Source organism: Symphalangus syndactylus, chromosome 3, assembly GCF_028878055.3.
Source record: "Symphalangus syndactylus isolate Jambi chromosome 3, NHGRI_mSymSyn1-v2.1_pri, whole genome shotgun sequence".
In the NCBI taxonomy this organism is placed as follows: Eukaryota; Metazoa; Chordata; class Mammalia; order Primates; family Hylobatidae; genus Symphalangus; species Symphalangus syndactylus.
Genome location: NC_072425.2, coordinates 13,564,988 through 13,578,490, shown reverse-complemented (window position 1 = coordinate 13,578,490; position 13,503 = coordinate 13,564,988). Strand labels below are relative to the sequence as shown.

General features: G+C 43.7%; 1 protein-coding gene and 1 long non-coding RNA gene across 12 annotated transcripts in view; one reads left to right on the top strand and one right to left on the bottom strand.

Annotated features, from left to right (window-relative positions):
- The window catches only part of NUP214 (nucleoporin 214), a 109,275-nt gene that overhangs the window by 88,001 nt on the left and 7,771 nt on the right, over nt 1-13,503 (top strand). For all 11 annotated transcript variants that reach the window (XM_063635755.1, XM_055270640.2, XM_063635753.1 and 8 more), the window contains 2 exons: nt 3,034-3,190; nt 9,429-9,581. In XM_063635755.1, the coding sequence (XP_063491825.1) occupies nt 3,034-3,190; nt 9,429-9,581 (310 nt within the window). The remainder of the gene's footprint in view (nt 1-3,033; nt 3,191-9,428; nt 9,582-13,503) is intronic.
- LOC129478770 (uncharacterized) overlaps nt 3,334-13,503 on the bottom strand; it is a 36,581-nt gene continuing 26,411 nt past the window's right edge. The window contains exons 7-8 of the long non-coding RNA XR_010119944.1: nt 5,073-5,217; nt 3,334-3,609 (exon numbers count right to left, since the gene is read on the bottom strand). This is a non-coding gene — a long non-coding RNA (uncharacterized lncRNA). The remainder of the gene's footprint in view (nt 3,610-5,072; nt 5,218-13,503) is intronic.

Here is a 13,503-nt window from a genome sequence, read left to right as displayed (position 1 = left end):
AGCCCCAGTCTCCTGTAGCACCCCCAGGCTTCTTAGGATTAGGAAATTCCTGCCTAGTAAATTTTAGTCAGACCAATTGTCTGCTCTCAAACCCTGTCTCCTGATAAGATGTTATCAATGATAATGCGTGCCCAGTGGGACATGAAACTTCATCAGCAATTCTAATTTCACCCTGGTCCTGTGATCTTGCTCTGCCCCCATTTGCCTTGTGATATTTTATTGCCCTTGAAGCGTGTGATCTCTGTGACCCACACCCTATTCGTACACCCCTCCCCTTTTGAAATCCATAATAAAAACTACTGGTTTTTGCAGCTCAGGGGGCATCACGGAACCTGCCAACATGTGATGTCTCTCCCAGACACCCAGCTTTAAAATTTCTCTCTTTTGTATTCTTTCTCTTTATTTCTCAGACTGGCTGACACTTAGGGAAAATAGAAAAGAACGTACTTTGGAATATCGGGGGCTGGTTCCCCGATAGCCATCCTCAGCCCTCTGTTACTTCCTCCGCAGTGGTGGTTGGGTCCAGAGACTTGAGGAGAGTCAAGTTAATTGTTTTTGGCAATATTGTAAGTCTAGATCTTAAACACACTTACTCCTTACTCCTTACACTATATTAAGGCATTATTGTTAAAATTTTCAGATATAATGGTCATGTAGTGATGGTTTTATAGATTTATACAGGAAAATTAGTGGATGAAATGATATGCCTGAGATTTGCTCCACTGTAATAAAGGATGAGAAGTACTTGGGGGTAAAGACAAAATCTGACAGGCCATAAGTTGAGCATTGTTGAATCTGGCTGATGGGTGTCTGGAGGGTTCATTATACTATTCTGTCTGCTTTTTGTATAGTTTTTAGATTTTCCATAATTTTATGTTTTAAAGCCCGTTATTTATCTCAATTAAAATTAATGGAATTCTCTCTCACCCATTTATGAGGATGCAATAACTATCAATTCATGTTGACTTCAGTAAAGTATGTTAGAGATCGACTTCATTTTCATGGGAAGCCATTATTTATCAAATCACTTTTTTTTTGTTTGTTTGACGGAGTTTCGCTCTTGTTGCCCAGACTGAAGTTCAATGGCACGATACTGGCTCACTGCAACCTCTGCCTCCCAGGTTCAAGTGATTCTCCTGCCTCAGCCTCCCAGGGCAGCTGGGATTACAGGAATGCACCACCATGCCCAGCTAATTTTGTATTTTTAGTAGAGACAGGGTTTCTCCATGTTGGTCAGGCTGGTCTTGAGCTTCCGACCTCAGGTGATCGCCTGCCTCGGCCTCCCAAAGTGCTGGGATTATAGGCGTGAGCCGCTGCACCTGGCCTATCAAATCACATTTTAAAAATTAAGCTGAACCATTTGAGGTTTCTGAGCTTTGTCAGGCAAAATGCTCATATACTGGCAATTTTCTGTGTTTCAGCCTGATGCATGGACGTCAGCTAAGCAGTCGAATACCTTCCACATGCATGCATTCATTGTTAAGTTTTCTACCTTTCCATGGCAGTTCACTAGTTATCAGGGCCAATGCTGTTAGGACTGAATTGGATTCCTAGTTTTTAAAAGCTGTGACTCACCATTAAATGGTTGTAGTGAATTGGTACTATTGTTGTTGTTGTTGTTGTCGTTAAGAAATTTAAAGGGAAAAAAGAGAGACTAGGAAGTACATTCTGTTGCTGTAAGACAGAAATTAGCTTGTTGTATTTGAGGCACAGAAGATATGTGTGACTGTCCTGAGTGAGGCGAGGGTGATAAAAGATGATGTCAGAGCGGTGGGCAGGGGACACAGATCATGTCGGGCCTTCTAGAATTGGTAGGCAGGAGCGAAATGATATGACTGCCATTGCAAGTAGTGCTCCAGCTGCTGTGTGGACAGAGACTGTAGTGGGAGCAAAAGACAGCTAAGTTGTTGCATAGTCTGGGCAAAAGGTTGGGGTTAGGTGGCTCAGATCAGAGTAGAAAGGAGGGGATACCCTAGGGGGTGCGCCCACTGGAGGTTTGACGAGTAGAGATTAAATGATTACTTAGAAAATACTTAGGAATGTGCCTAGCACATACAGAGTGCTTGATTTTTGGTTCATTGTGGTTACAACACTGAACAGCAACCATTTTTTTGAGCATATAAGCCTGTTTCAGGCTCTGTTCTAAAGTGTGTTACATTTCTTGGCTCATGTAATTCACTCACCACCATGTTGAGGTGGGTAGTTTATTACCCCCATTTTATAGGAGGGGATGGATAACACCGCTCTGCTCTTGCAAGTTTCTGTGGACAGTGGCCCCTTTCTAAAGTCCATCTTACTCTGCATTCTCAGCCACAGAGAGATGACACTTAACTAATGTGAATGGCCCCTCAAATGTAGCCCAGTTGTTAAGAACCAGCTTCCAGAGAAGTTAAGTGTTTGGGACCTGACACAGCCTGGAGTCAGCATTTGCCCCTGTGCTAGCAGCATCCTCTGAGCATGAGATTTGCGAACTTGGACAGAATTCAGCTTTGGTCATCATTTCAACAATGAAGCTAATTTAAGCTTACTTCTGCAGCACTGGGAAAGTCATTATGAAATAAAAGTGCACAAATTGAGAGAAAGACAGTGAAAATCACTTATCATCCATTGCTAATGAGTTCAGCCAAACACTGGAGGAATCAGAATAAGTGGTGTTCGTAGTAGCTTGTAAATGTTTTCAAACTTTTTATTTGGTGGATCTCTTGTGGGGTTGGTTTTCCTGACCCTGGCATTGTGTCAAACAGACACTGCGGGCAGTGTAGCAGACAAACATTAAAAGTTCCCACCTACCATAAATCATGTTTTCAGAGAACTGTGAACATGGAATAGCTTGAGAACTTCTCATAGGTAGGAAGTCCCTGTCCAGAGTCTAGCTTCTTTTGTGGTTGTTAGAGCATTTGTACCAGAGCTAATCAGAGTTCTCTTGCTTTTTCCATTTGTACCAGCTGTGAGCACCTCCTGCCCACGGATGCAGCCTGCCATTTCACGATGACCTCTCATCCTATCTTGCTTCCTGACCCTTTTGTTTTTTAGCAATCATCCTCTTCCAGTGGTAGCGTGTTTGGGTCTGGAAACACTGGAAGAGGGGGAGGTTTCTTCAGTGGCCTTGGAGGAAAACCCAGTCAGGATGCAGCCAACAAAAACCCATTCAGCTCAGCCAGTGGGGGCTTTGGATCCACAGCTACCTCAAGTAAGTTGAGAAGACTTTTCCCAGTCCCTTGGTCCCCTAATGCCATTGTCATTCTTAGAGTGTTATCAAAGCTTCAGTGACAAATATAAAAAGAAAAAAAAATCTAGAAGGCTCATTTAAATATCTTCCCCAAAGCAGTGTGATCTGTTTTGCTTTTTTATTTTTGGTTTTTTAATGAGATGTCCTGCATAATCATGAAAAGACATCAGAGCTGCAGGGAGAGGATCTGTGTATTGAGCTGCTCCCCTCTTCTCTCCCAAGGCCCAAATCGCTCTGTTTCTTAGTATTGGAGTGACTTGATGTGAATGCAAGCAGACAAGCATAAATGAGCGGCAGCAGAGCAAGCCGAGGATGCTGGGAGGAGAGCATGCAGACTTCATTTGGATAGTACTCTCCGAATTTTCCTTAAAATTCAGCTCCTGTAGGGAGATGTCACCCAAAAGTTGAAGCCTTTAATATTTCTCACCTCTTACGTTTTTGTTTTATTTTCATCTGAAGCTGTATCTGCCAGTACTTTCTTTAGCTATTTTTTTTTTTTTTGAGACAGAGTTTCACTCTTGTTGCCCAGGCTGGAGTGCAATGGCGTGATCTCAGCTCACTACAACCTCCGCCTCCCAGGTTCAAACGATTCTCCTGCCCTAGCCTCCCAAGTAGCTGGGATTACAGGCACGTGCTACCACGCCCGGCTGATTTTTATATTTTTAGTAGAGACATGGTTTCACCATGTTGACCAGGCTGGTCTCAAACTCCTCCGCCCGCCTCGGCCTCCCAAAGTGCTGGGATTACAGGTATGAGCCACCATGCCCAGCCTTCTTTAGCTAATTTTTAAAATTCTTTTTTTTTTTTTTTTTTTTTTTTGAGACAGAGTCTTGCTCTGTCACCAAGGCTGGAGTGCAGTGGCGTGATCTTGGCTCACTGCGAGCTCCACTTCCCGGGTTCACGCCATTCTCCTGCCTCAGCCTCCTGAATAGCTGGGATTACAGGTGCCCGCCACCACGCCTGGCTAATTTTTTGTATTTTTTTTTTTAGTAGAGATGGGGTTTCACCGTGTTAGCCAGGAGGTCTTGATCTCCTGACCTCGTGATCTGCCTGCCTTGGCCTCCCAAAGTGCTGGGATTACAGGCATGAACCACCATGCCCAGCCTTTTTTTTCTTTTTTTTGGACGGAGTGTTGCTCTATCACCCAGGCTGGAGTGCAGTGGCACAGTCTCGGCTTACTGCAGCCTCCCAGGTTCAAGCAATTCTCCCAGCTCAGCCTCCTGAGTAGCTGGGATTACAGGCACCTGCCACCAAGCCCGGCTAGTTTTTGTATTTTTAGTAGAGAAAGGGTTTTACCATGTTGGCCAGGCTGGTCTTGAACCCCTGACCTCAGGTGATCCGCCTACCTCAGCCTCCCAAAGTGCTGGGATTACAGGCGTGAGCCACCGCTCTCGGCCTTAAAAATTCTTTGTTGAGCTGTGTATTCATGGTTGGAAATGAAAGAAATCTGTTTGTGTAGATCTTTATTCTGCTGCTCAGACGGAGGCTGAGATTAGAAGTTGGGAGCCTGTCCTGTTTGTCTCAGCTTCTCTCATTTAATGTGCCCTACATGAAGTTTCTCTCATCTGTTGTGCTGTGTGAGATCTCCATGAATCATGAGGTAGTGTTCTGCAGTCATGACAGATGTTTCCTTAATATTAAGGCCTATGCAGTTAGCAAAACTTTCTATCCTGATTTGCCCTTCTAAACTGCTAAATCAAAAACTAGTCATTTTTTTAGTTCAGCCTGGGCAACACAGCAAGACCCCATCTCAAAAACCAAACAAACAAAAACCTAGTTATTTTGATGTCACTGTCCATTCCACTAATACATAAGGAAAGATAACTTGTGAAGAGACACATACCTTTTAACTCGTGAAATTATATAATCAGAAGTTTTTGTTCTTTAGGTTTCAGTCTGCCAGGAGGGATGTAGAATCCTGGATCTTAGAAATCCAAGTCTAGTAGTTTTCAAAAACTGTTTTTGCCAATGAACTCTTAAGCAGCATCCTGATAAGGAAAACAAAAGTAGGTTCATGCTGAAGCAGGGGTCAGGAACTCCAAAACACACAGCTGGCTGGCACCACAGGACTGTGAGGCTCCATAACACATACTTTGAAAACATCGTCCTTTTATGGCTCTTCATTTTCCATTGAAGAAACAAGCCCAGAATTCTGAGGTCACGGAGCCAGAAAGTCACAGATACAGAACTCAGCTAGACTATATGTCACATGCCAGACACAGAATCTGGCACAGAATAGACACTTAATAACATGCTCCACTGCAGTTAGAAATTTGGGTTTATCCCAGAGCTAAGGTATCATCTGTGAGGTTGTGTTACTGGCCAATTTTGTTAAAAGTTAAATGTGTCATATCCCTATAAACATTCGTTTACTCATCTCTAATGCCATGGCTCTTGACTGTCAAGGAGTTGCCTTCTGCCAGTGGCTGGCTGCAGCTGGTTTGCACGGACACATGTGCACATCCTCCCAATTGCTCGTTTGGTGACATCGTGTGGGGTAGCCTGAAATGAGCCATTGTGGAGTATTTATGTAATGGAAATCAGAAAACCCTACAAACCAGGACTCCCCAGCCTGTCAGACATTACTGGCTTTTAGATGTGGCTGTCCCCATTTCACTGATAGGAAAATCAGGTCCAAGAGGAGATGTATACTGCAGAAGTTGCACAGCTACTAAGTGGCATAGCCAGGATTTAGTCCAGCTGCGTTTCCCAAGCTCTGATGGGCCATGTTTACAGAACGTCTCCCAGGTATGCCTTTTTGGGCAAAATTTATGCATGGAAAAGACCCCATTATAGAGTTATTTGAGCAGTTCCCTTTGTGACATTTATGCCCCGGGCTGCTTAGCCCTGAAACTGCCCACTTTACCCCTGAGAAGTCATGAGAACTATAACAAGGACCACGAAAGACAAGCTGAGAACACCAGTACTTGGGAGTTGGCATGTTCTGTATCCAGAAGCTCAAAGCTTGCAAGAAGGGCTTCTTCTCTCTGTCATCCCCATAGACTCTACTAAAGAAAACCTGTGAACCCATGGGGACATCTAAAATTCACCACCACTGTGGATTGTTACCCATAAGGACCTGTTGCCTCCTTGAGTATTGTCCTGAGGACACTGTGTAGGGCCATTCCCAGCACATTCTTTCTGTTTAGGGTCCTGAAAGACATATTTGTCTCATCAGAAGATGAAGAAGCCGTTTGATGATGATCTTGTGGGTTTACAGGGTCCCTCTACAACTGTTCTTTAAGAAAATATCTTGGAAAGTATCCTGGGCAAGAGCTTCCTGAGAGACCCTTTCGGAGTGTGCATTGAATTCTTGTTCAGTGACTTTAGACCTGCAGGATGATATGGGGCCTGGTCTGATACTCTGTATCGAATTTAATTGCTATCCAGTTTATATTAAGTATAATTTAATTCAGATTGGGTCAGGCCCTGATATTGGATTATGCTAGTGTTTTTGCCAAATAAAAGACCAAAGAGGATCCATGTTTTGCCAGCAGGGTGGAAGCCCAGAGCAGATGCCAGTTTTACCTGTACTTGGCACCCCTAAAGTGTCAGTCACAGATGGCTATGCAAAGACAAACTTGTTTTTTTTACTGGATAGTTTATTTACAAGTCAAGAAGAATCTTCTACAGTGAAATATTGTTTGGTCCGCCAAGATATTCTCGCGGTAATATGAGAATATGGTAACATATTTTCAAAAGCTAGAGACTGTGTTATTTTGGAACCATTAGGAGAAAACCAAGAAACACATTGTTGACATTAGAAACAGAGACTCAGTCATTGTTTTATGGTACTTTGTTTCAGAGCAGTTTAAATCAATGGTAAAATGTCTCAACATGCAGAGCTCCTTGAGAGACTGTAAATGAGAGTGACTACAGCTTTAATGGTGTCATTCTTGGGATCTTTTAAAAATGAAAAGGATTTAATTATCTCCTGCTGACCTGCTTAGTGTCTTAATAGCTGAAGTGTGATTGAGATGTGGAAGGAGGAGGTTGAAGGAACAGAGAAGGGCAGCAGCCTTTTCTGAGAGTCTACAGCATACCACACTAGTGCCCTGTGTGCATCATGTTATCTTCCCAGCATCCCTGCAGAGTCACAGTCGCTGTCCTGTTCTGTGTGTGGGGAAACTGGGACTTAGGATAGTTAAGTCCTTGCCTAGGGTCACACAGCTCTTAGGTAATCTCACCCAGGTCTGACTGCAAACTTCACTGCTTGCTCCACTATAATATGCCATAAAGATTTTAAAGCCAGAGAGTTCTTAAAGAGAGAAAAAGATAAAAAAGCCCAAAGACTTCTAAATGATCTCTGACTTCCCACCACTGTCCCAGTAAAATCGTTTCACCTCACATTTCATATGGTTGCACCAAGTTTCTCCAAGAGGAGATTCAACCCCAGTCTTGCCCTTGAATTTGTTTGCTATTTGAATTTTGCATTGCTAGCACTAACAAAGTGCAAAAATCTGTTCCTGAAATACCAAGTAAACGGAATGGCTGAGAAGCCTGTTTTCATCTCCAGTGTCAAATGTACTGCCATTGAAGGAATCAGACGTAACTTTGGGCTAGCTCAATAACGGGAAGGTCAAACTGCTCAGAAGGCCATTTTGTGGGACTCCATCAAGGGATATATTATCCTGTGGTACTGAGTTATGAGGGTGATACAAAGGGATTTCTTAACCACCCAGCTGCCAGTGCCTGACATACCCGACATGTGGGTCCTTAGCCAGGCTCTCAAATTGTCAGCAGTGGTTTTGTAGGGCAGTGACCATGATGTGATGGGCCAAGTCATATTGTATTACTGGTGCCTGGAAATTTGAGGTGACTGGGTCCCAAAGTGAGGCCACTGACTTCCTGGGTTGTGGATTAAGAGCATTGTATCTGGACGTATTAACCATGTTGGCTCTCCTATTAGGGTCGATTGGTAGCAGCATGAGTTGAGAGACCTGGGGAGGTGACAGGTTAATGGGGGGGCCACCTCTTCCAACAGCTCGACTTTGAAAATGATGTTAAGTGCTCCCCCTCCTCCGGTCCTCTCCTTTCACTTTGCTTGTGAACACCTGACTGTTCACAAGCTTAGGGAGAGACTGGTCCTTCATTACCCACCCAGTGATTACCTAGAGCATATGCTGTGCCTCCCATTTATGCCTTGTGTCTTTGGGCATCCACTCCACTTCAGGATAGCTTCTCCCTGCCTTGTGGGCATATATTTAATAAAGCACCCATCTAGACGTGGTAGGAAACGTGAGTTATTCCTTCCCTTCCCACCAACACCCCACCCACCCCCAAAAAAAAGTTTGAAAACTCTGACATATCCTGTGCTGTATTATCTGAGTGACAGCTTCTGTGTATGTGGACTTTGGCTATTTATCTATTATTATCTGTCAGGTTTGCATTTCTTGTAACAGGTGAAAAAAAAATTCTCAGCCATCTTGGTTTTTAGTAGTTTCCTTTTTTCCTTTAATTCTTGGAGGGAATCCAGTGCATAACTGAGAGGGGGATGACCCCCTAGATAAGTATCTAAAAGGTCAAGGGCTTCATTAAACCTCTAAGAGGAAATCTGACTGGAAGTCTTGCTAGCCTCTTTCACATTCTTCAGACCATCCCTATATCCCCTTGGATCAAAGATAGGAGCACCATGATTTTTCTCATTTCACTGCCATTCTCTGAGCGGCTCAGGCAGCCATAAGCATGCTGAACTTGACTATAAAAGCAGGAAATAAGTGCTAGAAGCCATTATGCCTGGTTTGGATTTGTTCTAACTTTAATTTCCCTAGTTTGACAAAATTTGAAGTTAGTCTTGGTGTGAAGAGACCAAAGTAAGCCCTGTTATTCAGAAGAAAGCAGCCTGTGGGGCAGAGCCCACGGCCTCCATTGCTGGGCAGTCTTGACACCTGCAGGAGCACCCAGTGAGCTTCTACAAAGGAGCCTTTTCAGTGGGGCTTCTCACTGCTCCTTTATTTTGTGCCTATAAAATCATGCCAGGAAATCCTGAGCCTGTGTGCCAAAATGATTAAACATGTCCCAGCAAGGTGCGTGAAGATCAGAGAAAGTGCCTGTTGCTGTCACTCCGCTCCCTTGGGTTCTAGGCGGCTTGTCACTCCCATCTTTCCAAACACCCAACTGAGATTTTTTTTCTCTGTTCTGAGAAGCAGGTAAGGACATTTCTCTCCCTCTGACCTCCCTCACATCTTCATCTCTTCAGATACCTCTAACCTATTTGGAAACAGTGGGGCCAAGACATTTGGTGGATTTGCCAGCTCGTCATTTGGAGAGCAGAAACCCACTGGCACTTTCAGCTCTGGAGGAGGAAGTGTGGCATCCCAAGGCTTTGGGTTTTCCTCTCCAAACAAAACAGGTACTCCTATGTCTATTTGTTATGGTTATCTTTATATGTGTATTTGTTTATGCATAGATATCTGGAAGGAGACATCTCTAGGGTGGTTAAGAGAGTAGGATTGGAGTAAAGAAGTTAACTGTTTCCTCCACATTATTTTTATATTTACTGAGCATCTGCTACATTCCTAACATGATTCCAGGTCTTCCAAAACATGTTTAAAAGCATAGAACGCAAGTAATGCAACTTTTTGTGTGTGTGTGTGTGTGTGTGAGATGGAGTCTCAATCTGTCGCCAGGCTGGAGTGCAATGGTGCGATCTCAGCTCACAGCAACCTCCGACTCCCTGGTTCAAGCGATTCTCCTGCCTCAGCCTCCCAAGTAGCTGGGATTACAGGCATGCGCCACCATGCTCAGCTAATTTTTGTATTTTTAGTAGAGACGAGGTTTCACCATGTTGGCCAGGCTGGTCTCCATCTCTTGACCTTGTGATCCGCCCACCTTGGCCTCCCAAAGTGCTGGGATTACAGGCATGAGCCACTGCACCCAGCCATAATGCAACTCTTAAGACAACACAGATTCTTCTTGGGGAGAAAACATTGTAAATATTTTACAGTTGCAGAACAACCAAAGTAAAGGAACACATAAGGAAATGATAACTGAAGTATCAACAGGAAAGCATCCTGAGTCACGGATTTGTTGGGGTGCCCATTATTTGTGAGGGTCAAAGCAGATTATCTGTTTAATTTCTCATGTGTATGTTACTTTCCCCTGTTCCGCAAATCACTTTATTTTTTTTATTTTTATTTTATTTTATTTTTTTGAGATGGAGTCTCGCTCTGTCGCCCAGGCTGGACTGCAGTGGCGCGATCTTGGTTCACTGCAAGCTCTGCCTCCCGGGTTCACACCATTCTCCTGCCTCAGCCTCCCAAGTAGCTGGGATTACAGGCGTCTGCCACCACGCCTGGCTAATTTTTTTATTTTTAGTAGAGACGGGGTTTCACCATGTTAGCCAGGATGGTCTCGATCTCCTGACCTTGTGATCCGCCTGCCTCAGCCTCCCAAAGTGCTGGGATTACAGGCGTGAGCCACCGCGCCCAGCCCCCAAATCACTTTATTTTTAATTGAAGTATACGTTTATCCACAATCCACATAGCGTAAGTACACAGCTGAATTAATTTTCACAGTTGGAATACACCCATGTAACCAAGGAAAAGGAACATTACTAGGACTACTTTTTATCCCAGCATTACTATTAAAGTATATATTTATATAAACTATATGCCTTTTTATAATCATGTATGATGTATTTATAACTAAAAATTTTTAAAGAACAGTATATGTTTACATCTGAAAACATGTACTTCATTTCTGTCATCTGCCCCTCCACCCTGTTTCTGTCTCTGAGATCTGCGGAGAGTCTGCACTCCTGTCCTTGTTGATGGAAAGTTGTGTGAAAAGAGTTTTTTTTAAGACGGGGGTCGAGGGTAGGCTGTTTGAGCAAGCAGCTTTATAAAGCAAACTCCCCCTAGGTAAGTGGGCAGGACACTTGGCCCTCGTATGTAGGGGATGCTCTGAAATATGCTAATTCCAGAGGAAGGATCCAACCTCAGGACTAGATGCGTCGGAGGCTGACTTGGGAGTAAGGCTGTCCCAAATTAATACATGGAGTCTCATATTTAGAGCCTAAAGTGCTGTGGTTTCCAAATCCACTGTGCACCTTACCTCAGACTGTGACTCAGGTAGCTTAGTCTTTGGTTGCTAGTTGTTAATACTGTTTTCCTAGAAATTAAAACAGAATATTCTGAAATGGGCTTCGCAGCTTTCTTTTTGCCATACACACAGTGCATTGTTTAAAAATGAAAGGGCCACAAGGCTTTTATCCCAGTTAGAAAGGTACATCGTGAACATTTCAACTGGGGAATTTTAGTTCATCGATCGTCAAGACTTTTTATGTTTTTAGGAGGCTAATAATGTTTTCTTCGACTCTTACGGTTTTCCTATATATGGTTCTTTATCCTGAGATTATGTCCCCACTGATTTGGAAATCTGACCTTTGAAAATTGCACCTGTAATCCCATCAGTTTGGGAGGCTGAGGTGGGAGGATCACTTGAGCCCAGAAGTTCAAGACCAACCTGGGCGACATAGTGAGACCCCATCTCTAAAAGAAAAAAGGAAAATCACACCTAATTCAGACATTGGGTACAGTGGCTCACACCTGTAATCCCAGCACTATGGGAGGCCAAGGAAGACAGATCACTTGAGTCCAGGAGTTTGAAACCAGCCTGGATAACATGGCAAAAACCCGTCTCTACAAAAAAAAAATGCAAAAATAAGCCAGGCACGTTGGTGCACGCCTGTAGTCCCAGCTCCTCAGGAGGCTGAGGTGGGAGGATCAATTGAGCCTGAGAGGCAGAGATTGCAGTGAGCCAAGATTATGCCACTGCACTTCATCCTGGGCAACAGAGCAAGACTCTGTCTCAAAAAAAGAAAGAAAATCTGACCCTTTTATTTGTCCAGTCTTAGAGAAAATATATCCCCCAACTTTTCGTAGTATTTATTTGCCCCATGAAACTGTAATACTTAGATTGAGGACTCAAATAGAGAAAAACTATCTTTCAGATACATAAGATGAATGAACTAGTAACCATAAACATCAAAGTGAGGGCAGGGGAAAGGCCACTCCCCCCATGTGTCAGGACTTCATCTCTCTGCTGCGGAACTCGTATTGGTTCTGGGAGAGCTTTTTCTGTCGAAAGAGGGGACTGGAAGTCCCAATCAGAAGGAAGGCTGTTGTGAATAGAGGAACTGCCTTCCTGCCCAGGCGTCAGGGCACTTTTTGCTTTAAGAGAGATTTTAAGTTGATGATTTGGATGGGTCTTTGAAAAATTCCAAAAGTATCTATCCTCCCTTCAGTAAAATTGCATTATAAAATTATCCTGCTGGAGGTCATCCCGGGAGAGGACAGGAGGAAGGTGGGATGGACTGAAGATGGCCTTGCTGCCCACCATGGTCAGTGGTCTATACCCTGCTCTCTCGCTAAAGTGTTAGATTTGGAGGGAGGCAGGCAGGGGATGAATGATGGGAAGATGAGAGGTGGGCGTTTGAGTCGCACAGACCTTGCTCCAGTCCCAGCTCTAGCACCCACCAGCTGGCTAAAGTTTGGACAAGTGGCATATTGTCTAAGTCTCAGTTTCCTTCCCTGTGATGTAAGGATCCCAGGATAATTGGGAGGATTTAAGAAAACTGCTGTGAAGCCCCTGGCATATAGTGGGCCCTCAATAAATCAGAAAGTTTATCATCATTGATTATTAGAAAATTTATGTTTCTTCTGGAGAAGAAATTTATGAAAATACGGCAGCTGATAAAATCAATCCCCTCCTGCCATCAGGAGAGAGTTGCCTGTTTAAGCCAGAGTGACTGTTTTCTTCCTGTTTAATTTGGCTGTGACCCAGGTGTGTTATTTGGGGGCTTCTTCTCTCTGTGTATATTTAACTGCCACCCCTCCCCTGTCCAGTTTATTTTCTATATCATCATGACTTCCCATTTTTCACTCACCTTCCACCAAGAAGTCTAAGCAATATTGAATACAAGGCACTAGATAAAGCCCTGCCTGTCTAGGAAGAAAGTGTAACTAGATCTGTGATCAGTCTTAAATAATTCAGCTGTAAGGGTTTTTTAGCACTTTTTTTTTTCCAGTCTGTTATATTTATAACCCAACAGTCTCCATTATCATGGCTTGGAATTTCACTCAGCGTTTTAAAATGCAGAATGTTAACCCAAACATGAGCCTTAGTAAAAAAGTATCTTCTCAGTTGTGCAGCCTACCACTGTTAATGGCAAACAGGCACATGAGCGAATCACAGAATAACAGTTAACTGAGGAATTCAGCTGACAACTTTTCATACCCGGGATTTGATCTTTCCTGATTCAGACAGCAGAA